Source organism: Toxoplasma gondii, chromosome IX (genome assembly GCF_000006565.2).
Source record: "Toxoplasma gondii ME49 chromosome IX, whole genome shotgun sequence".
NCBI classification, from domain to species: Eukaryota; Apicomplexa; class Conoidasida; order Eucoccidiorida; family Sarcocystidae; genus Toxoplasma; species Toxoplasma gondii.
In genome coordinates this window covers 4,653,605-4,679,975 of record NC_031477.1, presented here as the reverse complement: position 1 = coordinate 4,679,975, position 26,371 = coordinate 4,653,605, and the positions used below count along the sequence as shown (strand labels likewise).

At 53.1% G+C, this 26,371-nt stretch overlaps 5 protein-coding genes across 5 annotated transcripts; 2 read left to right on the top strand and 3 right to left on the bottom strand.

Annotated features, from left to right (window-relative positions):
- Positions 1-1,037: 1,037 nt before the first annotated feature.
- POLR3H (DNA-directed RNA polymerase III RPC8) lies at positions 1,038-7,764 on the top strand. The gene is made up of 4 exons (XM_018782166.1): positions 1,038-5,396; positions 5,797-5,904; positions 6,435-6,540; positions 6,691-7,764. The coding sequence occupies exons 1-4, from the start codon at positions 2,279-2,281 to the stop codon at positions 6,857-6,859; spliced, it is 3,501 nt and encodes a 1,166-aa protein (XP_018636490.1). The 5' UTR covers positions 1,038-2,278; the 3' UTR covers positions 6,860-7,764.
- A 1,224-nt stretch (positions 7,765-8,988) lies between these two features.
- On the top strand, positions 8,989-13,862 carry TGME49_292310 (RNA polymerase Rpb7, N-terminal domain-containing protein). The gene is made up of 5 exons (XM_002368530.2): positions 8,989-10,042; positions 10,570-10,753; positions 11,334-11,525; positions 11,978-12,045; positions 12,542-13,862. The coding sequence occupies exons 1-5, from the start codon at positions 9,401-9,403 to the stop codon at positions 12,587-12,589; spliced, it is 1,134 nt and encodes a 377-aa protein (XP_002368571.2). The 5' UTR covers positions 8,989-9,400; the 3' UTR covers positions 12,590-13,862.
- Positions 13,863-21,126: 7,264 nt separating this feature from the next.
- TGME49_292290 (hypothetical protein) lies at positions 21,127-21,609 on the bottom strand (the record flags this gene model as incomplete). Its single annotated transcript, XM_002368529.1, has 1 exon — positions 21,127-21,609. One exon carries the CDS (start codon positions 21,607-21,609, stop codon positions 21,127-21,129), a length of 483 nt encoding a protein of 160 aa, XP_002368570.1.
- Positions 21,610-22,734: 1,125 nt separating this feature from the next.
- On the bottom strand, positions 22,735-23,898 carry SRS36D (SAG-related sequence SRS36D; the record flags this gene model as incomplete). Its single annotated transcript, XM_002368528.1, has 1 exon — positions 22,735-23,898. Exon 1 carries the CDS (start codon positions 23,836-23,838, stop codon positions 22,735-22,737), a length of 1,104 nt encoding a protein of 367 aa, XP_002368569.1. The 5' UTR covers positions 23,839-23,898.
- A 1,595-nt stretch (positions 23,899-25,493) lies between these two features.
- On the bottom strand, positions 25,494-25,886 carry SRS36E (SAG-related sequence SRS36E; the record flags this gene model as incomplete). The annotated part of the gene is made up of 1 exon (XM_018782165.1): positions 25,494-25,886. One exon carries the CDS (start codon positions 25,884-25,886, stop codon positions 25,494-25,496), a length of 393 nt encoding a protein of 130 aa, XP_018636489.1.
- Between the last annotated feature and the right edge of the window lie 485 nt (positions 25,887-26,371).

The following is a 26,371-nucleotide window of genomic DNA, read 5'->3' as shown; positions in this document are numbered from 1 at the left end:
CGTCCTTTGAAAGCTTCTGCCAGAGTTCTCTCGCCTCCAGGCCTCACGACGTTCCCTCGTCGTCGCCGCGGACTTGTCTCACAGTTCGTGTAGACATTCAAAGCTTCTGCTTCTCTTTCGACTTTCTTGAGTGCTTCGCTTCCGAAGCCTGCGCTGCTTTTCTTCTGACCCCCGTGCTGCCATTCTAGGTTGTGTTGTTCCGCGGCCGTCTACAGTTTACTAAACGAGTCGCTGGCACACAAATCATCGACTGCGCCCCGCTTGGCTCCTGAGTGTGCGGGTCCCGTAGGTACACATACGCAGTCTGTCTTCCGGCGTTGCCTAAGCGCATGCGTCTTGTGAGAGCAACTCGAGAATTCAAGTTTTCCGAGACGTTGCGAGACAGAAGCTCCCGTGTGCGTCTTCACTAGAACTGTTTTTCTCACGTTTAGAGATACTCACAGCACAGGAAATGGCACTGAGAGCTGCGTTCTCTCGCCTACTTGGGTCCCGACTGGAGACCGCCCTGATGCGACGAGGCCCAAACACACCCAGGCATCAAGAGTGCCTGCCAATTCTATTTATCATTTTGTATTTAGGAACCAAACAGTCGCGTCACATGTGACCACGGCAACTGCTGAAACGTTCCGTCTCGAGGATTTGCTAATCCGCAATTCCAGCTTCCGGTAGGAGGCGTGTCTCCGCGTAACTTCTTAGAGCGACAAGGGAGAGACTGCTCTTCGTGATGGAGATTCTGGACTCTGCTGTTGCATACAGCGTGCAACCATGCGCATGATATCTTGCAGTTTCCATGGACAAGTTTTTCTCTGCTTTTCTTCCGTTTGTTCTCTGCGCAAGTGCGTTCACAACTCGCGGTGCCATCGAGCGAGTGTTGAGCGAAGAGGCCTTGCCCTGGTGTAGACGCTGCCGGTTATCTGACGCGGGAGAAAACTACTACTCAGATGCTAGTCTGATCAGTACCATCGTCCTGGGAGTAATCATCTCTGAGACTGGATTATTTATAAGCTTTTTCTGGAGACTATATCCTACGAGTTGGACGACTGGTTTAGATCTTGAAGGTCTTTTTGATATACCTCTCGCTAGCCTGGCACGGGTTGAGTTGCTGAGTCTCCGACATCCACCCGCCTCGCTGTGCGCAAGATCCATATAGATGAAGAAAGTGGAAAGTGCTTTCTGCCTCGACGGTTAAGGCGTTTTGGTAGCCTTCCGACGTTTGGTGAAAGAGGCAGCAGCAGCCCCCACCCAGAGCCTGCTCTTCGTTGTGGTGCCGTTAATCAGAAGAATTCCATCGTTACTGCCACTTCAGGGAGGTTTCAACAACACAAATTCTGGCAAAGTACCAGCACGAAGGGACCCCCCGTGGCTAGTCTCTCGCACACCCCGGAAGACTGAGTTTGTGATTCATTCGCCCACCCAGGGATGTGCGCGGACCTTTGGATGTACGACGCCTCCTCCATCCATCTCTTCAAACTCGTGAGGCTGTACCGCCGTTCCTGACGTACTGCTCTTTCTCTTCCTCCTCGCTTTATTTGCGGATCTGCAGCTTTAACGACAGCATGTGTGTGTCCGAGGCGGATGCTGTATGCGAGCTGCACGGCGAGTGGATCTCTTGCTTCTGGGTTCTTGTCTGCTCTGCTTGTGTTTTCTGTCGCCGTCTACGGCGTAAAAAGAGAGAACTGCATGCCGCAAATGAGACGCTGTGCTCTCTGATGTCGAGCCGGTCAACAACTCAAGGCGGCGGCCGGTTCACCAAAAAGCGCAACAAGAGCGCGGCGGGTGAGGCATGAACAGCGTCTGCGTGTAGCACAGAGATGCGCCGCGGCAAGCGCGACGGTCGATCCACGAAGCACCGCGAGAGAGCTGGATACGAGTCAGGGCTCGCGCCAGGCGTTCTTTTCATCTGTTTGTGTCTTGCCTCTCGTGTGTTTCTCTGCCGCGGAACTTCTTGCGCGTTTCCGATGTCTTTTTTCGCGCTGCTGTGGGCGAAACGGCGAAACGGAGGCGCGCCACGCGTCCAGGAGAGTTCGCACACTGCGCGCATGTCCTGTCGCGTCGATTGGCGCCAAGCGGTCAGAGCACAAAAATCGCTGATCTACGATGCAGAGAATCGATTTCTCCTGTCAAAAGCGATACCAAGGACCTTGTGCATGCTGGCCGCCTCGGAACTCTTTTGTTTCTCGCGATTTGTCGTCTCCGCGTTACTCGCTGGCGGCGCGATTCTGCTGCGCTGTCTCAGCCGCATGGTCGAGCGACGTGACCACCGGTTTCTCCGGAACGGATGCATGGAGCACGCGGCGCTTCCTCGGAGTCTTCTTTCTTTTCCGTTCGTCTGCTGCTTGGCTCTTCTCTCTTTTCTCCGCGGCCTTTGCTCTCCGTCTATGCGCCCCGTTCCCCGCGTCTTCGTCTGGTCCATCTTCCGACTCGGTGTGGAAAGGTCGCGACTCACAGATGCGCAGATGCGAGACCTTCCCGAGGTGCAAATCCTCCTCCCGGAGAAACGGAGGCGCATGAATCGAGTACGTGTGTCTGTGTAGATTTTCATGCGCAACTTGTCAAAAACGACAATGGCGTTGGACTGATGACGTCGCCGCTGTGTCCGCTCTCCATCAGCATGGCTCTCCCTCCTCCATTCAAAGCATGGTGGCTGTGCGGCCTCTCTTACGCGCGACCTCCTCCCTCGACTTGTCGCTCTTTTCTCTCGGTTTCTTCGTCGTCGCACGCGCGCGCTCTCTGTCTACGACGCTCCACTTATTCGCCTTCCTCTTCTACGTCGTCGGCTCCCTCCTCTGCTTCTGCCTCGTCGTTCGGCTTCGCTTCCTCTCTCTCTCTTCCTGCGATCCCCTGCAACTTTCTCCAGGTGAGCAGGAACGTGGACGCCTCTCCGCAGCGTCGCGCGCCAAGCGCGCCGTGGCGCACCTCCTCTCGCTCTTGTGCCCCTGGTTTGTCTCCACTGGCGATCTCCGCCTCAACTCTTCTTCCCTCGCCTTCTCACCAGCGTCTCTCCTCGTCGTGCCTCCTCCCGTCTCAGTCGCCGTTGGAGTTCGTCCGCTGTCGACAGGCTTCCAAGGCACCGGCAGACCTGGCGAAGAGTCGCGACTCTCACCCGTCGGCAGGAGACACTTGCTGCCGGACCGTCTCCGTCCGGCGGCTGTGGAGTCCTGGCCAGGGATCTTCCGAGTCGCTTGGAGCTCCACAGGACGGACAGGCCTTCTGCTCGAACGAGGGAGCGTTTGTAGAGAACGGTGACAGCGAGGAAACAAAGCAGGGTGGAGGAGGTCGAGCAATGGAGACTTCACAGCTGCATGCGTGGACCTCATGGCAGCAACGCTCCCTCCCTCTCAACCTCCTGGATGCTGTTTCCGCGGGATCCTCGCCGGTCTGTGACTTTAATCAAACCAACCTTTTCAACGTTTCCCCCTCTACTCTTTCGCCGGGGCTCTCTGCATCCGCTTCTTCCGTCTCTTCTCCTCGATCGACTCTGCGTCCCTTTTCTTCTTCTCCTTTCTCTCCTCCCTCCCCCGTCTCTTCTGTCGGCTGTTCGCCTTATGCGGCGATGTCTTCGTGTGCGCCGCTTCGGACCGTCCGGCGGTCGGGCCGCCTCGATTTGCCGAGTCCGCCGCAAGTGGAGATTCGCCGCGTCGTCGTCCTGGACAAGGTCACTCGGTACGAGCTCGAGCTGGAGCAGCGCCTGCATGTCTTGCGCGAGCGAGAGCCGCAAGAAGACAAGCCACCCTCTCGGAATCCAGATAACTCTTCCACGCCCCCTGCCTCGACTCCGGGATCCCTTTCTTCTCTCTCTTCTTCTTCTCCGTCTTCTTCTCTCTGTCCTTCTCCGTCTTCGTCTCCGTTTCCTGCGCTCTCTGCAGGCGCTTTGTCCAGGGGCCAGAGGGAGGCTAGTCGACTCTCTGCAGAGACGCATGCGTTGGCGGCGCAGCTTCGCGAGCAGATGCCGCAGGCGTACGCGACGCATCTGGACCATGTGAGAAACGTCCGGGAGCTGGTTCGGCAACTGCAGGATGAGTGGGGAGTTCATACGACGCTGATCAAGGCGCGGAGCTTCGGGAACACGGTGAGTCATGGCCGGCGCGCTGTGTTGAGGAAAAGCGCCTCCGCGGCCTTCCCCCCTGACGCCGTCATCGCCGCGGGAGGCGACGGAACGCTCCTCGAGGCTGCCTCTTTCATGGCGGCTCTCGAGGAGAGTCAGGGAGCGCGAGCGGAGGGACCTCCTGATGGAGAAGCGGACGAGGACCGCGCACTGAAGAGAAAGAGTGGAGAGACAGAAGCCGCGGGGACGGGGGAGGAGAAGAGTGAGGCAGGGAGGGGGCTGGACAGCGAAGTCAGGAAGAACGGCTGGTCGTTCTCTCCCGATGGAATCTGGCTCTGGGGATTCAACACCGACCCAGTGCGATCCGAGGGAAAGCTGTGCGTCGCGTACCGGCCGCCGAAATTCCGACCGCGATGTGACAACGAAGCCTTGTTGCAGCGCGAAGGAGAATCGACGCCTCATGCGGTCCCGGAAGGACGAAACACACGAAAAACCGGCCGAGAAACGCAGTCGGGAGATTTTTGCACCACGGGCTCTTCGTCGCCGTCTCGGTGCGACGGGGAGAAGACAGAGGAAGAACCCACACCTCATTCGCAGGTTTCGCAGCCTTCGTCTGAGTCGTCTGCGCCCGTTGCAGAGGCCACAGCTCCCCAACGAGAGACCTCGTTCTCCTCAAACGCTGCGACTGCATGCGTCTCGCCTGTCCTCTCGCCAATCGACGGCGAACACTGCGTGCAAGTCCCTACCTTCCATCCGCGATTCATCACCCCGCGTCGACCCTCCCCTTCTTCAACTTCTTCTTCCTCTTCTTCAACTTCTTCTTCCTCTTCTTCAACTTCTTCTGTATCGTGGTCCTCCACGTCCTCTGGCTCCGCTCCTTCTGGGGACGTTTCGGAGGAGCGAGACGCAGAGACGAGAAGTCGCGCAAGTCGCGACTACGTACGCGCTGTGCTGCGTTACGTGATGGACGGTGAGGGCGTTGCGATTTGTCGCCAGAGAATTCGCGTCGAACTGGAGTACCTGCGCGCCCAAGAAGCGGACATCTTGCAGCGAGTCGAGCAGCGGCGCCGCGAGCATGCAGGCCTCACGTCTCTGCTGCCTCTGGAGCGTGTGGACTCTGCCGCAGTTTCGGAGCGGCTCTCTGCGCCTGCAGGCGGGGGAGCGCTTCAACGAGGAGACGCAGCCGAGACGGGTGACGCGCGCCAAGTGGAACGTCGCGTCTTGGGAGTCAGCGCGCTCAACGACGTCTTCATTGGCGAATGTGACAGCTCGCGTACATGCTACGCGGAAGTGAAGATCGACCAAGACACACCGCGCCGATACAAAAGCTCAGGATTCCTTGTCGCCACAGGTCAGAGAGTGAGGGGAATGCGGGGGCGGGTGTGAGCGGCGCTGACTGGTGAGGCCGCCTACAGGGCTGCAGGCGGCGCTCTCTGGCGCGCAGAGCGGTGCGGAGCTGCACCCTCCTGCAGGTCCTGTTTTTCCGGACGCACCGGTGCATGCACATTTGTCTGCTCTCTGTGGGCGCCTGTAGGTAGATCGACGAGAAACGATGGAGCCTGTCTATGTAGATGTTTGTGCGGGTGCCAGTTTTTTGCGTGGAGCTGTGCTCGCGTCCAGGTGAACGCGTTCAGTTCGACGTCTTCGATCTGAGTGTCGGACGAGAAAAGACATCCGCAGAGATCCCCGGAGATCTGCGTGGAAAACCTCGGTTGCATGCAGGCTTCCGTCGGCTGTCGGCGTCTGTGCAGGAACGGGGTCGAGCGCCTGGTCCTTCAACATGAGCAAGACTCGCACGGAGCAGGTGAAAGCCGTCGCTGAAGAGCTTCGCCGTTCCCTGAACCTCCCTTTCGACTCCGGTGAGCGCATGTTCAGTCTTCAACGCGTCTCTCACAGCGCGCGCGACTGCGGCAATCCACGCCTTTCACCTACAGAGCCGCCGTTCGCTCTCGTCTCGTCGTCTCCTCTGACCTGCTCCGCTGCGTTTCTTCGATTCCCTCTTGCATGTGTGGGTATACATGTCGTACGTTTGCGTCTCCTTCGCCTATTTTCGGAAGTCTCCTCACACATCAACGAGCAGATGGAGGTCGGTGAGGGGACGCGAACAGACGCGTCTTCGAGCATCTGGTTTCTCGAAGTGAACTAAAAAACCTCAGATGGCCGCTGCAAGAGTCGTCTCGCGTTGATCGGCTTCTGTGTCCGCGATCTGTTCTGCTCTGCTTCATCAGTTCTCTTGTTTCCTCTCTCTCTGTGGGGAGTCAACGCGCGCGCGCGCCTTTCTGCATCATCTCGTCTCGCACTCGCTGCGTCTTCTTCCATTTGGTTTCGCCTGGTGAAAACCTCGCTCCTGTGCAGTCTTCCGTGAGTTTGTGTGTGTCGGCGACTGCAGACGCTGTCGACTGGGAGGCGGTGCGCGAACGAATCAACCAGCAGCTGCTTTTTCATCCGTCGATGCCCGTGATGAGGTTCTTCGTCCGCGAGCCGATCGAAAACAGGTGCGTTTCTGTCAAAATTCGCGGTAACTGTCTGGAAAAAAGACCGGGAGAAACGAGTAAACGCCGAGAACGGTCAAAAAAATCCGCTCCTGCCTCTCTTTCGCCTTCTTCTGTTCATGCTGGTTTTCGACTGTGTTCTGCGTTTTCCAGCATCTTCTCATGCAAAGGCTGTGCAGGCATTGCACGCCGCGTCGAGATCCTCGCTCTCTCCCCCGACGCCATGGTAGCCATCGACGGCCTTGTCTCTTTCCCCCTCCCCGTCGGCGTAAAATTGATTCTCCACATCTCACCTTTCGATGCTCTCTGGACTGTCAAATAAATCTACCACAGTTCCTCTTTCGTCCTCAGTGACATATATACATATATATATATATATATATACATGCAGACAGACCTATGTGTATCAAGTTCCCAAATATATATATATATACTATATATATAATATATGTATACAAAAGGGCCGATGTCTGCCGGCTCTATATGCGTATATATAAGTGCGTATGTATCTATCTGTCTCTCTGTCTATCTACTATCTATCTATATATATATATATATATTTATATAGGTAGATATATGTCCGGGAACTGCTGCATCTGTGCGCGGGTATTATCTAACTTCCGACATGTTTGTTTTTTTGAATCTCTTTGTGGTTGGCTTGCCAATCTTATTTTGCCTCCTTCGCGAGGGAAAGTCAACAAAAAACTCGAGAGTCACTGCCAAAGCGGCTTATCGAGGGAAGTCGCAACGCGGCATTTGTCTGCACACGGCAGTCGCGTATATACACGCACATGTATACAGTCAGTTACATATGCATATATATACATACATATACATACATATATATACATATATATACATATATGTATATATATATATATATGTATATATATATGCGTGTTCTTGATGTTGGATGTGAATGGGAGTGAAGGTGTGGTTGCATACGTAGAGAGGAGGCATACGGCCAATGCTTTTTGTGACGCACGGGGATTGTAAGTGAAGCGACGGCTACATTGTTGTGCACAGTGAAAGAGATACGCAAGTTTTCCAGTGCGACCTTGACTATAATTGAAGCGCAGGCACAGTGGATCAGTGCCTTTCTGTCTCTCCAATTGTCTACTAGTCTCAAACGAGTCAAACTATGAAATTCTGCACGCATGCAGATCTGTCAGTATACGAACAGATCTGTCAGGTGTGTCTCCGTTTCGCTGGCGTTCTGCGGCGGCCTTTCCGCGTTTCCGTGGAACTCTGTGAGTGACGGGACTGAGGATACCGAGAAGGTTCGCTTTGTGTAGAAAGCGGCATCGGTGGTACTTCTCTGTCGCGCGCGCTTCGGCGTGGATTTTCTGCCGCTCTCTCTCTCCCCTTGTTCCAGTGATCCGATGCCGGACTTCACCCCCTTCACTCGAGAGAGACACGAAGAAGCGAACGCTCTCGCGGATGCGTATTTTTCGACATCCGACGGAGTCGGGGACTGTCCTCTGCAAGGAAAACCGAACAGCACTGCTGCCTGCAGAGAGGGCGGCTGCAGGCGTTGAGCTTTTGTCGTCGTGACCGAAGTGCCTCTTTTCCTGTTAGGTTTCTTCCTTTTATTCAAGGAAAGGACTGGAGGCGAACAAGAAACGAGGGGGTCCAAACGCACTAAGTCCGCGCTGAACATTTGCGAGACGCTACAGTGAACACACACAAAAGAAGAGTCGGGCACCGCAGAAAGACTTGCACCGTCGCTTCTGTTCTGTCCAGTGGGGTGGTTCCCCGCGTAGCTCTGAGAAACAGTAAACGCCAGCTGCAGTTTTAAACCGAGGGGAACTCATCTTCTTTGAGCGACTTGGCAGCCAGAAGTCTCGAGTTCATGTGCAAAGAGAGGCACAGAGAGCGAGGCAGAGAGTCATGTAGAGAGAGAGACACAAGTGGAGACAGAGAAAGACCTGTTTTGTGTTTACGGCTCCTCGACGCGAAGTTCTTCAGCAATGTACGTGAAGGAAACCCGAATTGTATCTGCGTACTTGGATCGAGCTATCGTTAGAGTCCTACGGACTTGAAGAGTTCCCGTGGAAGCGAGAGATCCTCGGTCGACGCACAAAGACCCAGAGAGACGTCCACAGGACGGCGACAGTAGGAACTTAAAAAAGAGAGGTCGCAACGCATGAGGGAAATGAGGAACTGAGACTTCGAATCTGAGCGTCTTTCTGAAGCGCAACGGCGGCGTATTTGATTACCCTGTTACGAGAGCTGCAGATAACTCATAGGCAAGCGGGGAAGGCCTAAACGACAAAAAACAGGGAGAACGGCTTTCTGTTGTCTACCTGAACGAGTCTCAGCACAGAATCTTTTTTTTGATGTGATTAAACCTAAAATTACGATCAACAATGGTGTGCTTAGTCCTTCAAAACCTAAAGTTCTATTCTGACAATACTCTGGAGGAAACTGTCGAGAACAAAGAGAAAGCTTGCCGAAGAGAAAAGAGACCGAGGTTGAACAGGGCGCAGACTCGCCGCGGAAAGAGAGACGAAAGGGAGACAGTGCGGGAGAGGAGGCAGAGAAACGAAACCAGAGGACAAGAAAAGGAGACAGAAGGAAAGCAGGAAGAGACGCTGAGAGGAAAAGATTAAAAGAGGAGAGAAAGCAAGAAAAACACAGAGAACAGGGAGAGAAAGCGTTTAGGGTATAAAAACGACACCGAGAGAGGAAAGAGAAAGGCGAAAAGGCATGCAGTGAAAGAAGATCGAGAAGAGAAGAGAAAGTTGTCCGCGCGATTGAAAAAGAGATCTCTGTTGCCGGTCGAGTCAGGAGTTTCGTGTAAGAAAAAAGGATGCTGGGAATGCACTGAGGCAAACAAGTCTCCGAACAGCTCTCTGTATGCATGCAGCTGTCAAGAGGAAAGGTTGATGGGTCACATGACATGCTGCGAGTTTTCCTTTGCTCTATAAAAGCGATGAAACGTCTCCTGTGTTTGCGTCATCCGTGCTCTTCTCTCGTTTTCGTTTTTCTGTGTTGTTTCTCTCCTGTCCTGTCTCTCTTCCTCTCTTTTTCTGGGTCGCGAATCGACGCATGCGTCGTCTCGAGTGTGTCTCGGAAGAACGTCGACGCTCGTCAGGACCTGCTTTTCTTTTGGAATCTCTTTCCTTTTCCACGCTTTCCTTTCTTCTCCGTATTTCTCTGTGTCTCTTCTCTTCTCGCGGACTTGTCCTCTTTCGTCTTTGTGCCTCTCCGCAACGCACCCACGGTTGGCCCTGTCTCCTGTGGCGCTTCTTCGCGGCAGCTGGCACCACCGTTTTCAAGTTCGCGGCTTTTGCTTATCGCTGTCGTTCGTTCTCCACTTGCTCCGTTTTTCCTCTTGGTCGTCAGATACCTCTTCCTCCCGTGGTTCGCTGTTCCAGTCTTCGCGGAGAAGATGTTCGTCATCTCTCTTCTCCAAGATGCGGTCTCCGTCCTTCCCGAGACCCAAATGAAGAATCAAGGAGAAGTCTTGCGGAAAGCGATCGAAGAAAAATACCTGAACAAGGTTCGCGTCTGCCTCAGTAGTTGTGCTTCTTTTCTTTGACGTTCAGTCTGACACAGACGAAACCACGATTTCGCGTCGCTCGGTACACAAGGTTCATTCTCAGCCGCATCAACGGAGCTCAGGAACGCTAAAACAGTGGTGAAAACGAATTCAGCGTCGCCATGCTGTGCTTCAACCGCAAACTTCAGACCAGACGCAGCGACGGCTCTGTGCCTGTCTGCCTCGCTCTTTTAAGAACGAACTGAGCATCTGCCTCTTCTTCTTCCTCTTCTTCCGGCACTGTTTTGCTTCTTTCTTAGGTTCTCTTTGCGTTCGTTCCCCACTCTCATCCGTGGCTTTCTCTCCTCTCCTGCCGAATCTGTGTTTCGCGTTCTCTTCTCTGCGTCCTCTCATCATGTCTCCACTTGACTGTCCTTCGCTGTGTTTCTTATCTCGCCTTCCTTGGTGTCTCCTCGTACTCCTTCCCCTTCTCCCTTCCTCTGCCTTTGATCGCTCTTCTCCTGTCGCGTTTGCTTCCGCTTGCGCAGGTTGTGGTGAACTGCGGCTTGGCAGTTGCGTTCTACGAGCTCCGGCGCATCCAGAGTGCGACGATTAGGTCTGGCGATGGGAGTGCACGGTACAAAGTTGAGTTCTCCCTCGTCTTCTTCCGGCCTTTTCAGGGAGAAATCCTCGAGGGTACCCTCATGCACTCCGACAACCACGGCTTGCGAAGTATGAGAAGCGCTCCCGCGTTCTGCGAGCTCTCTGTCTCACTCGCGCGTCTCGCTGGTCCAGTTCAGTCCTGCGCCGTCTCTCCCTTCCATGCCGAACTGCTTCCGACCGTCGTTTCTTTGTCTCTGTGTGTTGCCTCTTCTGTCGCTTCTTCTCCGAAGCGCCAAGCGGCCTGCGCGCGAGCTTCGCTTTTTCTCAGTGGCGCGTCTGGAGTGAAAGCGCGTCTCCCCTGTGTGCTCTGGAGCTCGCGACAGCGCAGTGAATCTCCGATGCGGCGAGCGGCAAGAAACTCAAATATCAACTTTTCGTCTCGCAGTGGTAGTCGAAGTCAGTGGTGTAGCTCACGACTGGTTGTTAAGCCTGTGACTCCTCGCGCTGCCCTCATACATCGCCAACGCTCTCGCTTTCTCCTGTGTTTTTCTTCCTCGCCGCTCTTCTCCGTTTGTGCCTTCTGCCTGCGTTCCTTTCTCGGCCGCAAAGAGGCGCGTCTTCCCCAGGGCGTTTCGCTTCAGTGCCCTCTGCTTCTGACGTTCCGTTGTCCTCCAGACTTCTCGCGCTCGCGTGTCTGTGTTCTTGACAGTCTCGCTGGGTTTCTTCCACGACGTCTACATCCCCGCGGCGGCGCTTCGGGAGCCCAAGGGATTCAACGCGGCCTCCGAGCGCTGGTGGTGGGGGTTCGAGGACCATGAGCTCGAGTACGCTCCGCTTCAGCAGGCGATTCGTTTCCGTGTGCAGGAAATCCGCTTCGACCAGGCGCTCGCCGACGGCAACGGTGAGGCACCGAGCGTGGACAAGCGAAAAGAGAAGAAGCGAAAAGAGAAGAAGCGAAAAGAGAAGTGAGAAGAGAAGTGAGAAGAGAAGTGAGAAGCGAAGCGAGAAGAGAAGTGAGAAGAGAAGCGATAAGAGAAACGAGAAGAGAAGCGATAAGAGAAGTGAGAAGAGAAGCGATAAGAGAAGCGAGAAGAGAAACGAGAAGAGAAGCGAGAACTGAGTGGGTGAGGCTCGGAACTGCACGCTTGCAGAGAATAGAGACAGGTGAAGCAAGGAGGTCTCGAAGGGAGGTGGAAGACCAAGAGAGAGAGGGAGATGGCGAACAGGGGGAGATATCGAGGAAGAACAAGAAAGCGAGCCAGAGGGAGAGGTCCAGAAGGACGTCTAGGATGCAGACGCCTTGGCACAGATGATGCGCGAGAAAAGCGATTGTTGCGTATTCTGTTCCAACAGGAGGCGCAGGAACTCAGGAGCTGGTCGCTGGAGCGGAGCGTATGGGTTTGGCGCCGATGGTTGTTCTCGTAAGTCCCTGCCTTTGTTCTGAAGACGTTTCTTTCTTTGTCAGCAGCGCAAAAGAGATTAGACGAGGTAACCGGATGCACCTGTTTTCGGCAGGCCCCCGTGTTGGAGGCTGAGAGAGGCCGTTGGCGTTTGCATGCCGTAGGGAAAGACTTCTTGGCTGTTCCGTCTTGAGGAAGTCTAACGAGCCTGGAGGAACGGCGCTCGAATGCATGCGAGTACCTCTGTGGCAACTGACAGACAAGGCTCCTTTCGCTGGCGGGAGAAACAGAAGCTGCGGGGAACGCAGGTACCGAGAGGATCCCAATTGAGAAGACGGCGGTTTTTAAGGGATCTCCCCGTCGGTTTCTCCCCCTTCTTCAGTTCGCCGCTCTGTTGTCTCTCTCGTCTGTCTCCTTCTTCGTCGTCTGGTCTGTTGTGTGTGTGTGTCATCTTCACAAACGTTTTTGCGTTTTCCTTTGATCGGTCGTTTTTTCTCTTCCGCGGGTGTGCGTCCAGGGGGCAGTCGACGATGATGGACTGGGGATGAAGACTTGGTGGCAGTGAAGCATTTTTTGCGAGTTTGCCTGTCGTCTGCTCTCGCTCGCACCGAGAGAGCAGGTTGAGGAGAGAGCGGCGCCTGGCCCGAGTCAAAGACAAAAGTCGAACGGCTAAGAACGAGGAGACAGACGCGAGAAAGCTTCGAGGGAGAAGCAACTTCGTTCTTCGCTAGCTCTTCTTCCACCTAGGTCCAGCGCGCGCGGTGGACGAGCCATGAGGGGAGACGCTTGGACTCGTCCCTGAGTCTCTGAACGTTTCGTTTGCTGTCGGCTCCCAGATGGAACCTCGCAGCCGCTTCGATGAGGTGCATGCGAATGCCGTGGCGCGTACAGCGTCGTCGCTTTCTCGAAGATTCTGCACCTGTGAAGATGCACTTTCTGCTCTCCGTATGGTGTGTGTCGCCAGGCATGCACGCCCCCCCCCCCCAGATAACATCTGAAGCTAGACTCCGTGCTTCACGTTATAAAATGGGATGCCTGGGTTTCTGTAAACGACCGTTTTCTGGGGAATGTGTATTCTACGAGGTGATCTGCCGGTTTAGATGCGTTTGTCTCCTGTCTTCGCTTTCGCTTGCCCTGCGGGCCTTGTCCGCCGGAGCGCCGGCTCTGCAGAGCCTCGCAGACACACAAATATGCAGGCGTCTGGCTGCGAGACTCCTTGCGTCTCTCTGCGTGTTTTTCCCTGTGTACCTTCTGGACATGCTTGTCCGCATGAAAAGCATACTTGTGCGTCTGTTGCTGGTAGGCGCGTGACGCTGGCGGTGTTGTCTCCACGCAGAGATCCTGCGACATGCGTCGCGGCGAACGAGACCTGAAGCGACCGATCAGGTCTCTTCGCGTTTTATCAGGTCCACTCTTTCGTACGACAACTTGGTCTCATCTTGTCTCAGTGCTTAAAGGCAGTGCAAAACCGTTTCCACCTTCAGGTTTCAAACGGCTTCTTAACCGTCGATTCTCTTGTTTAAAGCCTTCCGTTCGAAGCGTAAGACCCGCGGGGCGCCGATGGCGCATGTCTTCCTCGGCCGAAAGGGCGTTCACGCAGTGTCTTGCGCGCGAGCGCCAGGCCGCCCAGTTCCTCTCAGTTTTCTTTTTGTGGCCTCTCGAAAGAGACTTCCAGAAGTTCACAAGAACCTTTTCCTGGCGCAGGACTGGCGCACAGACAGCCTGGTCCACACGGAGCTCGAGCAGACGCCGTGCATCCCAACGAAAACCAGGTTTCCAACGGCTCGAGACCCAAACCAGATTGTCACCCGAGACATCACATAAGCGACCGAGGAAACAAAGCAGCCGGAGAGAGGGTGGCAGAAAGGAACAGGACAGGGGACGAAACTGTTCCTAAAAGTCCTTTTGCGATGTCCTCGCGGTGACACCGTGCACATCACACCTGGTGCCCACACATACACGACGATCTCTTTGTTTGCATATTTCCATACGCGAAAATGTATACGTGATGAGGTATCCCCTTACAGCGTTGTCCATGCATTCGGGTTCAGGTCACGGCCTCTCCCAATATATATACATATATATATATATATTTGCATTTATGGGCGTAATATATATATATATATATATATATATATGGGTGTATGGCAAGGTAAATGCATGGATTTGTGGGTGTCGAGTCACATTGGAAAAAGGCAATCACAGGAGAGAGGCGGGGAAGACGCCCAGGAGTTTTCTTCGTTTTCTTCTGTCTCTCATTCAATGAAGCACGAGAAGTAGTCCTTGGCGTAGGCGTAGATGTCATCCTGAAGAGAAGCGGCCGAGTATCAGAGAAAGTGATCATGAGGACCCAGAGGGGTAGGAACGTCCGCGAAAGCCTTAGCACATTCTCTGAGTGGCGCCTTGTTCTTATGTCGGGCTCGTCGTTCCTTCTCCATATTTCTCGTTTATGTCTTTTCTGCGTCCTTGTTTCCCTGTCTCTTGTGCTTCTCTCTTGTCGCCGTTGTGTTGAGTCTTATTCCCCCTCTGCTCTTTGCGAGGTGTACGGTCGCCTTCTCTCCAAGTGAGAGTTGCCGCGTTCGCCTCCGCGGAAGTCGTTCTTTTCTCGACTTTTTCCGGTATGTGTTTCCTCACCGGTCGACTGACAAGGACGGCAGCCGCAAAGTCATTGAGGACTGCGCGCAGCTCTTCATGTTCTTCCACGTATTTCCAGTGGTTCTGCCTCAGCTCTTCCTTGAAAAAAGAAAGACAGTCAACTTTTTCCAGGCTACTTCTGAGTTCAAAAAAGAAACCCTCGACCCACTGACCAGGAACGTGACACGGAACGGCGAAGCAAGTTTCCTTCTCGCCGGATCCAGCACAGTCAGTCCGTGCTGTTTGTCGAATGCGGTAGGTGAGATCGCGGCTTTCCACGGCTCATAGACACGCATTGAAAACGCGAGAAAAAAAAACAGAGAAACAAACAAGGTGGCAAAGCGAACGTGCAGTTCAGCACAGAGCATCATGAGTCCACTTCTCTGGGATCCATATATATATATATATATATATATCAAGTGCAGATCCACGTAGGTACGTAGGTAGATACCTAGATACATCTAGCTACATCTGCATTACACAGAGTACACATACGTATATAGCCAGTGGTACATATGTCCACCCTTTACCATATATATATATATATATATATATATATATTATACACATAATCTGTATTTTTGAGGTGGACACCTCTCCGTGTTTATATGCTGACATTACGTCTTCTGGATTTTTCTCTAAGGTTTCGTGTCTTCCATCTCTCCGTTGTTTCACGTATGCAGTTTCGAAAAAGGCACTCTGGACGGCTGGAGAGTCGCGGCGGCCAGACCACTAGGCACCATTCGTTCCTTTCGTGTCTCCTAGAGAACAGGAACTCTGAGATTGTCTTTATGAACGTGTGTGAGTCGACCCGAGGAATGGTATGCATGCATTGCTGGGTTTGTCGCCGTGAGAAAGTTTCTTTCTTCCGTGCTTTTGTACATTTCTTCTCCGGAGGTTCGCCAGTTGTTCAATGTCTGATACGACCCTCTTCAGGGTCTCATCACCCGCCAGCAGGCGCTTCGCTGCCGCGGCAGCCACCGGAGGCCGTGCGGCGCTTCCTTGCCCCCTCGATTCTTTCAAAGATTCTGAACTTTCCCACCTCTTTAATTTCTCTGTTTTTTCCTTGCATTCTTTTCCTGCTTGTATGGGAGGTGCGGCGGAAGAAGAAGAGGCAGAAGAACAGGGGGCAGAAGAGGACGCTGAGCTACCTTGGTCAAAAGACAGAAGAGCAGTCTCCATGGCTGTCGGGTGAAGGCTGTCGACAGAGAAACAGAAGAAAAGCGCGAAGAAAAGTTGAAATGTCCTCCTAGACGGAAGAAAACGGCATGAGAACGCAATGACTCACCAGACTTTAAGAAGAGTACATACATACCCGTACATTTGTTAGATGATGTCTGTTTGTAAGCACGCATGCATACGTCCATAGTATGATACGTGTATACTTCTAAGTGAGTGTAGGACGAAAGAGATGACCTGGTGAGAGGCGATCTTCGGCCTTCACGATGTAAGGAATGATATCTCTGTATGTGTCACCGGACCACGAGAAAGATAGGCATAACTCGGATCGGATAAAAACAGAGAGTAGCGACAATAGCCGAATCGCGTATCAGAGATTCCTTTCCTCACCTACACAGGCATGTTCCCACCGTTTACCACCATCCCACAGAAGGCATGTCTCCACGTATACCGTTCTTCGTTGAACTTTTTGAAGCGTGTCTCGGCAGATGCCCGACGAGACGACGAAGCAGCTGAGTTCCGGTGTCTCTCAACAGACTGCTGTCTTCAGGAAGAGAAGAACGGTCGAAGGAAAACCCTCAAGAAGACACAAAAAGAAAGCTAATCGTTTCTGTCTGTGTTTGTCGCTCTCGATTTGAGACAGCTCTCAACGACGTCGACGCAGACCGCTGCTTCTTCTCCACCCGTCTCGGCGTCTAGCTGTCGTCGGAACAGCACCAGAGGACACAGAGTATCTCTGTAGGTCCACGTCAAAGAACTGACAGCGAACTAAGCGCACTTAAACATATCTATGCAACTTTTTGCATGCACCGTACGGCCATAAGGAAATGTGCGTCCAACATGTGCATGTCTCCATATCTGGGGGCATTCCCCTGTCTGTGTGGAAACCGTCGGGAGGGACGACCAACGAGAAAGAGGAAACGCAGACAGCCAGCGAGAAGCACTTCTTCGATGTGTTTGAAGTTTTCGTGGAAGAACCGGAGCTAAAAACGCATGTCCTCTTTATTTTTCTCCTTCGCCGTGTGGGTATTTTGCCTTTGTTGTTCTGTTCGTAACGAGGGGGAACACAGGAAGCAACGTGATCCCTGCGCTCTAAAACACTTCATTTGTCGGTGCAGCTCGACCAAAATGTTTGTCTCCCGAGAAACGAACAGAAGGAACCCTGAGGAAAGAATCTCAAGGTTGCATCGACGATAACATGGCTGAAATATTTACCCGCAAGTGTAAATCGACGGCTACAAATCCGTTGTCGTAAGCGTGAATCATGGAATTTGAACCATCTCGTTCGGCGTTTCTCGACTTCCTGTTCCACGAGTCTCTACTCTGGCACTCCAGTCGCACCACTGTCGTTGAGGAGGCTGGAAGCAGGAAAGACCTGCGCCTACACAGACGCAACTAAGCATGCCGAACTCTCTGTATGCCACAACTTATAAAGATAGTTTTTCATTTGCATGCGTTGAGGTAGAACGTCGTCTGGTTGCTCTCGTGCGCGGCATTTGTTCGATGTCCTTTTCAGTCTCTACAAACGGAATGTTCATCGACGCGCCAGAAGAGTGTACAGGTTCTTCCTCAGTTGCAACGCGAGTCCCTGCCTGGCGGCAAGTCGCCCATTTCTGCGGGGGTCACAGAGGAGGACAATCAAGATGTTGACGAGGCTTTTGGTTTTCTGCTCTTTGCTTACTGGCTCCAGTTTCTCCATGCTGTTGGAGAGCATCGTTAAGATAGTACTTACAGGAGTGATCGTTGCAGATCGAATTCAACGAAGAGACACCGCCCTGTTGCGTACCAGAGGAAGCTAACAAGCCTGTTCTACCCCACCGCTCCCGTCGTCTGCGTTGTTGAGGATTCGCAGGCAGAACTTAAAACCAAGAGAAATGCAAAACGCTTTTTCACTTCTCTGGCTGGTACGGACAATGTTGTCCTGGCGCAACAGAGAAAAGTCGCACGAGACACAGCGCACGCGGGCCGCGTTTTCGTGGGGCCCCGGCTTTCGCCATCGAGAGACAGAATGCGGCAGACAACAAGGACGATCCTAACTCGTTGAGAATGCGGTGAGATCTGAAATGCTTCTCTCTGGGTGGAACAGACTTTGCTGCGAATCTGTGTCAGAAGCGTGCATCTCGTTGTACAATGTAAAGAGTGCGTTGGTTTATGGTGTTCCACAAAGCTGTGGACGCGGCAGACCCACCAGCACACGCAGCTGCGTTGAGACCCAGCTGTCGCGGGCGTCAAATTGCAGTCCGTTTTCTACCTTGTTTCACCGTCACTTTTTTCCCGCCTATTTTCTCCAGGATCGTCCTTTCTGAGACACCCAGCGGTTGTGAAGACAGGCTGACAACACAGGAAAATGCGTGAGATTTCGTATTTCGTGCGTCAGTTCAGTGCCCTGACAGTCGGGCCCCTGCTGAAAAGCGACTCGCGAAAGCTGCGGTGTCGATACACCTCAAAAGAGCGCCGTTGACACCGTTGACACGTTTTCGCGTCCCAGTGTTTCGACCGGAAGTGCCGACTGGGTTTTCCGGGATATCTGTTCTGCATCGCCGGGCAATGACTTGTATCGTCTGCGTTAAGACAGGCTCTGGCCGTTCGAAGGATGGCGACGGGAAACACCGTTCTTTTCCCCGTTGCCGTGTCCACTCTGGACAGCCACTTGGCCTCTGTGAGGCGGGTGAACACCGACGAATCGGCGCTTACTTTGACCCGCGTTTTAGGCATAGGTTGCGTGGCTAGGCAGAGAAAGAAGAGAGGGACGACGCTGTTTACTGTATCCCGGACGTCTTTTTGTTTGTTGGCCGTGGTAGTGTCGCTCCTCTTCGCCGTTCTTGCGCCTCCCATTTCCGAGCTGGCGCCGCTCTTTGCTTCCTCTCACCGGACGCCTACACATACCCTCGGCAGAGGGATGCACTTCTCTCGCGCTGCCCGGCTCTCTGCTCCCGTTTTGTGTCCTGGTCGTCTTTCTTCGTTTCCCCCTTCCCCACCACCTTCGTTTTTCTTTCAGCGCAGTGGAGAGCATTTATCAGCAGTGTCCGTAGGGGCTGCCTGGTCCTCGTCTCCGCGTCCTTTTCGCGGCGCAGATGACGAGACCGTCGGTGAGTCATGCAGGGGTGAGGACGAGAGACGGAGCGCAGATTTCGTGGAAAAAAGAGGGGAGAGGAGTCAAGCACGTTTAGAAGCAGTGGAAGACAACGTGGGCAGGCGAACGAGAGGAGAGGGTCAGACGTACAGCGCCACTGGAAGAGAAGGAAAGTCCGAGTGCACGAAGCAGCCGTGTGCTCGATGTCGCACTGGGGGAAGAGTCGGTGGTCGGAGGTTTTTCTGTGGAACTCCTGCGTGTCTTCTTCATCCCTCTGGTCCTCTCTCACCCTCGCTCTCTTCCGGCGAGGACGAGAGGGCGAGAGCGGACCCAAGTCGAGCGATGCAGCCGAGACAGCGAGGAGACAACGCCGGTGAAGAGAACACAGAAGGGAATGAAGAGGACGGAGGCAAAGTCGCGAACGGCGGACGGTGCGTAGACGGACTTCACCTGACGGGAGGGCCAGACACACTGGAGGAGAGACGAAACGTCGACGACAGCTTCTGGAGAAGACGAGGAGGAAGGCGGAACAGGCGTGTGTCTCTCTTGTCCTTTATCCGGAGACTTCTTACGCAACATATAGAGCTGACTGGTGGCATCTCCGTGTGTTTTTCTCTCGCCCTTTTCCTCTTGTTGTGTCTCGCTCACTCGTTGAAACGCTGTCGGTTTTGTGTGTTTCAGAAGACACAGTGTGCCTGGGGGAGGAAGTGCGGTAGTCTTCGTTTTAGGAGCATTCGTTCGAACTCGTGCTCCCCTCTGTCGACCTCTGGGTTCGCTCTTGCGCCTTCGCGCCCGTATCCTGTGTCGTTTTCTCGATCATCTTTCTCCTCGACCCTCCCACCCTGGTCTTCGGAACTCTCAGGGTCTCCGCCAAATCCGCGTCTCTCCTTCTCTCTCGCTGCGCCTCTGGCTCATCTTTCCGAAGGAGCCGCCCCATCGACGTGGCTTCCCGACCTGCCCCACGTGCGGTGGGATGAGGCGCTGGCCGTACACCGCAGCAAGCTCCTTCGATTCGTGGAGGAGACGGACAACTGCTTGTTCTCTCGCGCGACGGACAGCCGCGAACACAGAGATCTGCAGAAAGCCGCCTCTCCGGGGGAGACCGAAGGAGAGGCTGCGGGACACAGCAAAAGAGAACAGACGAAGGAACTTGGGTCGGAAGGCAGAAGGGCAGGCGCAAGTGAAGAAGAAGGTCCCTCTGTCGAGGACTCGCTCTTGTCTCGTTCTCGCGCGTTTGCGCAGCAGGTGTCCAGGAGCTTCTCGGAGCTGGAGGCGGCGCTTTCGAAACACGAGAAGGCAGACGGTAGCGAGAGCAACATGGGAGAGGCAGGTGGAGGCGGAGTGAAGGGAAGAGGCGAAGAAGGCAGCGAAGAGCGGACAAAGGCAGCAGACAAGGAACGAGTGAAAGAGAAACCGTGGGGGCGACACAAGGGAAAGGGAGACGAGCGCGACGAACGGGCAAAGCTCGGAGACGCGAGCATGAATTCAGAGAAGGTCTCTCTTTCGACTGTCGACTCGTGGAAGAACATCTTCCATTTCCTTGCTGGTCCTCCCTTCCTCTGCTTCCACTTGCCTGGTGGGCGCCAGCGTGTCACGCATTCGATTTCTCGGTTTGGCAGAGGGACAGAAAGAAGCGCGTTCCAGCGACGAAGGGTGGAGAGGCAGACAGAAGTGCTGGCGCGAGCCTTCTGTGAACTCTCTGTTCTCCCAGCTTACCTGGCTTTCATGGAGAGAGCGAAAGAAGAACTCGTCTCCTCTTTCCGTCTCCAGTTCTCGTCCGTTGTTTCTGGCCTGCCTTCCTTCGAGCGCCACGCACGAAACCTGAGGTGTATGTACAGCCGAGCTTTCAACCACGTAGCTGAAGCAGCCGCAGCGGCAGAGCCGGCGCGAGTGCGGTCGCATCTCCTCTCGCTTGCTGGGGAACAGTGTCCGATTTGTCCCCATTCTCGGGGTAGCAACAGCAGCCGTCTTCTTCAGTCTTCTTGTGTCGCCATGTTGTCTCTGCTTTACCCCACGAATTCTTCGCCTTCATCGTTCCGGTGTCTGGGCTGTGTCGAGGGAGAGTTGGTTTCCGAGTTGATGCAGCTGATCGCCGAGAGAAGAGAAGAAGGGTGTGAGACAGAAGAGAGCCGGCAGGCAGTTTCAAGAGAACTCAGACATCGCGTTTACTCGATTCTGTTTAGAAAAGCTGCGGCCAAGTGGGGCCCGGTGCTTCTTCAGTTGCTCTGGCTGTGGGTGAAGCGAAAGGTGCAGAAGCTGTGGGAGGAAAGAAGCCGGGTGGGAAAGAACTGCGAAGCGCAGAGCTGCAGAAACGAGGAAACAGGCTGCAAGGAGAAGAAGAAATGAAAAGACACAAGGGAAACGAGCAGACACACGGGAAGGAACGGAGGCGTGAGTGAAAACGAGGCTCCCAAAAAGACGATGTTTCGAACGAGGTTGTCATGTGGAGACGCCCTTTCGTTGACATTCTTCGGGCAGGATTCAAAAAGTCGAGATCTCCGGTGGAAAAATAAGTCGTGGAGGTGCAAGAGAGGAACGGGAAGAGAGAGACAGAAGCACTCAGAGGTAACAGCAAGGCTGGGAAGCCAGGGCAAAGAGAAACGCAGAGCCGCAAGAAGAACGGCAGAAGGGGCGGTGACATAGGATAGAAACGAGGGGCGTGGTTGAGAGCATGAACGGAAAGAGAGAAGAGAGGGCATGTTTGAAGTTGTTACTTGCAAGTATTTCACGGCATCTACGAGGACATAAAAGTGAAGGATCCAAAACGAATGTCTGTTATCAGCCGAGTCTTTCGAGAAACGAATGAGAGGGAGTTTGCATTCGTGAGGAAGAAAAAGTCCTACTCCTTTCTACAGAAGCGTCAGGAAGGGCAGGGGGTCTCAGTCAGTTGCTTGCACACTCTTTCTATGTACCTCATGGATTAGAAAGAATGCGTGAGTTCCGCCGTGTTCTGGATCAGACAAAGATGCATACACGCTGGACGTCCTTCAGGTAGCACTCACCAAGACGATGAAAAATCAACTACCGCGGGATGCAATTTCCCCCGCTCTCGCACTCAAATTAGACTGTACACGAATGAACAAATAGATCCCTTTCATTCTCTAGAATAACTTTGGCGACGAGCACTACTGGGGTACGACTCCTGCATGGCGGCAGAAGATCATCATACTGCAGCTCTTTGTGTGAGGAGATATATATTAGAAACGTTACTACCTATCAATATTTATATATATATATATATATATATATGCATATATTACTAAAACAGCTCCCTCTGGAAACTGACCCTTTCAAGGTGTGATTCATGGTGATTCTAGCAACTTCCTACCTCCAGAGTCTCTCCCATACCATGCAACTCCCCAGTGCAGTGGTACGGCCGCAGAAGAGTGGGTATTCCCCACCACAAGGCATTGTTTGAAGGAAACAGCGACATTTTCAAATTGATCAGATATACTAGTTCTCCTGAGTAGTTGCTCAGAGCAGTTTCCATCAAAAGCAAACACGAATTCAGCGGAAAACAAACTGGCATCTTCCAAACTTGAATTCCGTGCACAAAGCGATCCATAACAGGCGCTGCCACACGTACTGAGACAAGGCATCTGTCGACAGAAACAATGAACTTTCCAGATCGAAACTTCACATCTGTCTCTGCATGATTTGATGCGGAACAACATCGTCACGGACCAATACAGCCCGAAGGCAGAACAGACAAACAGCCTACACGTTAGAATACCGCCCCTCAAATACGCTCAGAACTCACACAGCGAAACTGGAGAAAACTGCGTGCTGCATAATGCGCGTGTTAGTCCATCGTAGAACAAAGTTCAGTATGCACCGAAAGAAACAAAGGGAGTGAAAACCACCGCAATCAATCCGAGGCACGAAGGCGTCGGGGCGTGTGAGGCTGCGGGCTGAGCAGTGAGTGTCACCTTCACTCTGCATGTTGGCAACGTCGCGGTTGTGTTCGCTTGCTCTTTCTGCCCCTTCGAAGAAACCTTGCTTCTTACGTTGCAACCCAGCACGATCGTTTCTTCCTGAGCAGGGAAGCCACCTTCAGGAATCACCAGTTTAGGTGCCTTCCCGTTCTTGTCATCCTCTGTCCACCAGCTCTTTGCGAAACTGGGCATGACCTCAGTGAGGTTCACGACGGTCTTGCAGTTCTCTATGTTGGTGTCCGTGCAGTGGTAAGCTGTCAGAGATTTTGGGTCGGGCTGCATCTCTCCCTCCTCACCACACTGGATAGTCAGGGAATTGTTCTCTGCGTTCAGCGTCACTTCAGGAACAGATGTGTTGCTTTTGTCTCCGTACGCGCAAATGAGGACGCCGTCCCTCACTGCAGAGGTCCTCGCTTTGACGTCAACTTTCACCAAACACTCGACATCGGCGTTTCTCTGACGACTTGAACTCGTTTTCAAGCAGCCTGCGAAGAATTTTTTGTCTACGCGAGGGAAGTTTTCTGCCGGGAGTGTCAGAGAGTGTGTCTTTGACTCGGGGGTTGCGACAGTCCATTCCGGTGCGTTGCTTCCATCAACGTCGACCAGAAAAGCTGTAATAGGAGATGTCTTTTTGTTATTGTTGTCCCCTTCACACGTCTTCAGAGTCATGTTTGTTTCCTCTGCTGTGCACACATCAGTTACTGTCGAGGGTACAAATTTGAAATCACCAGTGGTGGGACATTGTATGGTGACACTATTGATGGACTCGGAGAGAGTTGCGCTGTCACTCTGCCCGTCCTTTCGTAGGCTTGCCGTTTCTGATTCCTTACATACACAAGCGGTAATGTTGTCGCTTGCCATGCAATTCGGTGTTATTTTATTTCTTGCTGCTGCACGTCCCCGTACTCCGCTCGGCGACGACATGAAAAGAACAGCAACCAGGAGCCCAGCCGCTGCTCGGAACTTGTTTGATATGGCAGTCGTACGCTCCATTTTGGATACCAGATGGCAGGCACGGATTGATGGAAAACCTAGTCAACCACAAAGACTCAGTATTACAGGCAAATAAAGACGGATAGACAATGGCAACTATACCCTACCATGATTTGTCGTGACATACACTGCTGGAGCAACACGGGGGGGGGGTAACCTCCCTTCGATGGACAATGTTGGAACCGCCTTGTGCTGTGCCTCGTAGCTGAACGTGATTCCTTGGCACCCGTCAAGACACACACAAGTCAAACGCAAAACCGCCCTAAGTTTCCTGGCCATACAATTTCTCGAGCAACTGTCGAACACCTCTCCAACTCCTCCACTCTCCCCCATAGCACCAGTTCTAAGTAAATCACGAATTCGTTATCTATGCTAAACGAGATGGCAGTTTCGCAGACATCATTGCCTCACGGGCCGTCCGGGACGCCTGTCAACAAAGGACGGGGCTGCGGCCTGCACGCGCGCGAAGTGGAGTTCTAAAAAAATCTGAATCACAAGTCCCCTGGCGGGAAGGAAACAAATGAGCAGCTGTTTGATCCTCCGTAAGGTTCCGATGTCTATTCATCTTCATCCTTTCTAAAGCTCCCCGTTCCCTTGACGGCGTGTCTCGTCATTGCGTGTGCAGTTTTCCCTGTAGCGCCCTCAAGGACCCACGAGTGTAGAGGCGTACGGAGTGCTCACTTAGTACTGTTTCTGCTGACTCCCGCTGTCGTCGTTTCATTTCCTCATGTTTTTGGTTCTTTTCAGGCTGTGCCGTTTAGAGTATAGAAATTCCGCAATTATGGGCCTTATCTGGCTGTCTGGTGGGCGGTCACTCAAAGCCTACTCCGATGTTGCCTGCGGAAGAATCCCCTTGCCACTTGGGGGCTATTATTGAAAGGCAGATTACACCGTCAAGAAGGAAACAACGGAAACAGCATTTCGTACCCCCTCTCTCTTCACCGGGTTCGAGAGCGAATGCCTTCTGCACTGCATGCTCCGGAGGTCTGCAGAACCTCAAAGTTGTCTGGTGAGCACGCACCAAGCAAAGTGAGACGTTCACTTCCGCTGTATCCACGTTTCGAGGGAGTTTGCTCCACCCTTTAGCACGAATTGTTCAACGATTGAATCCATCTGGTATACAAGTCAGCCTTAGCTACGAGTAAACTTAGTTGTTCTCGAAAACTGCTAGCCAGCAGTGCACCCGCAGAAAAGATCAGCCGATATGTTGCCACTACGAAGTACGGCTGAACCTAGTGGTTCCATTGTTCTATTTTTTTAGTGATCGCATAGACGATGTCTAAATTCGGCTGTCGGGAGCTGGCAGTTAACCGGCTCCGTTCTCTTTGGCTTTCGCGGTATTCCACTGCCCTGCGTCGGAATATCTCCTTCCACTACGAGGACACCAAAGCGCTTACTCAGGATTAGCGTGTTATACTGAGACAAGGCATCTGTCGACAGAAACAATGAACTTTCCAGATCGAAACTTCACATCTGTCTCTGCATGATTTGATGCGGAACAACATCGTCACGGACCAATACAGCCCGAAGGCAGAACAGACAAACAGCCTACACGTTAGAATACCGCCCCTCAAATACGCTCAGAACTCACACAGCGAAACTGGAGAAAACTGCGTGCTGCATAATGCGCGTGTTAGTCCATCGTAGAACGAAGTTCAGTATGCACCGAAAGAAACAAAGGGAGTGAAAACCACCGCAATCAATCCGAGGCACGAAGGCGTCGGGGCGTGTGAGGCTGCGGGCTGAGCAGTGAGTGTCACCTTCACTCTGCATGTCGGCAACGTCGCGGTTGTGTTCGCTTGCTCTTTCTGCCCCTTCGAAGAAACCTTGCTTCTTACGTTGCAACCCAGCACGATCGTTTCTTCCTGAGCAGGGAAGCCACCTTCAGGAATCACCAGTTTAGGTGCCTTCCCGTTCTTGTCATCCTCTGTCCACCAGCTCTTTGCGAAACTGGGCATGACCTCAGTGAGGTTCACGACGGTCTTGCAGTTCTCTATGTTGGTGTCCGTGCAGTGGTAAGCTGTCAGAGATTTTGGGTCGGGCTGCATCTCTCCCTCCTCACCACACTGGATAGTCAGGGAATTGTTCTCTGCGTTCAGCGTCACTTCAGGAACAGATGTGTTGCTTTTGTCTCCGTACGCGCAAATGAGGACGCCGTCCCTCACTGCAGAGGTCCTCGCTTTGACGTCAACTTTCACCAAACACTCGACATCGGCGTTTCTCTGACGACTTGAACTCGTTTTCAAGCAGCCTGCGAAGAATTTTTTGTCTACGCGAGGGAAGTTTTCTGCCGGGAGTGTCAGAGAGTGTGTCTTTGACTCGGGGGTTGCGACAGTCCATTCCGGTGCGTTGCTTCCATCAACGTCGACCAGAAAAGCTGTAATAGGAGATGTCTTTTTGTTATTGGTGTCCCCTTCACACGTCTTCAGAGTCATGATTGTTTCCTCTGCTGTGCACACATCAGTTACTGTCGAGGATACAAATTTGAAATCACAGTGGTGGGACATTGTATGGTGACACTATTGATGGACTC

Coding starts and splice junctions, on each gene's coding strand:
- POLR3H (XM_018782166.1), top strand. CDS start 2,279: ATGCATGGAGCACGCGGCGCTTCCTCGGAGTCTTCTTTCTTTTCCGTT. Junction 5,397..5,796: donor AGGATTCCTTGTCGCCACAG/GTCAGAGAGTGA, acceptor GCGTCTGTGCAG/GAACGGGGTCGAGCGCCTGG. Junction 6,541..6,690: donor CGCGAGCCGATCGAAAACAG/GTGCGTTTCTGT, acceptor TGCGTTTTCCAG/CATCTTCTCATGCAAAGGCT.
- TGME49_292310 (XM_002368530.2), top strand. CDS start 9,401: ATGCAGCTGTCAAGAGGAAAGGTTGATGGGTCACATGACATGCTGCGA. Junction 10,754..11,333: donor CGACAACCACGGCTTGCGAA/GTATGAGAAGCG, acceptor TGTTCTTGACAG/TCTCGCTGGGTTTCTTCCAC. Junction 12,046..12,541: donor TGGCGCCGATGGTTGTTCTC/GTAAGTCCCTGC, acceptor GTGTGCGTCCAG/GGGGCAGTCGACGATGATGG.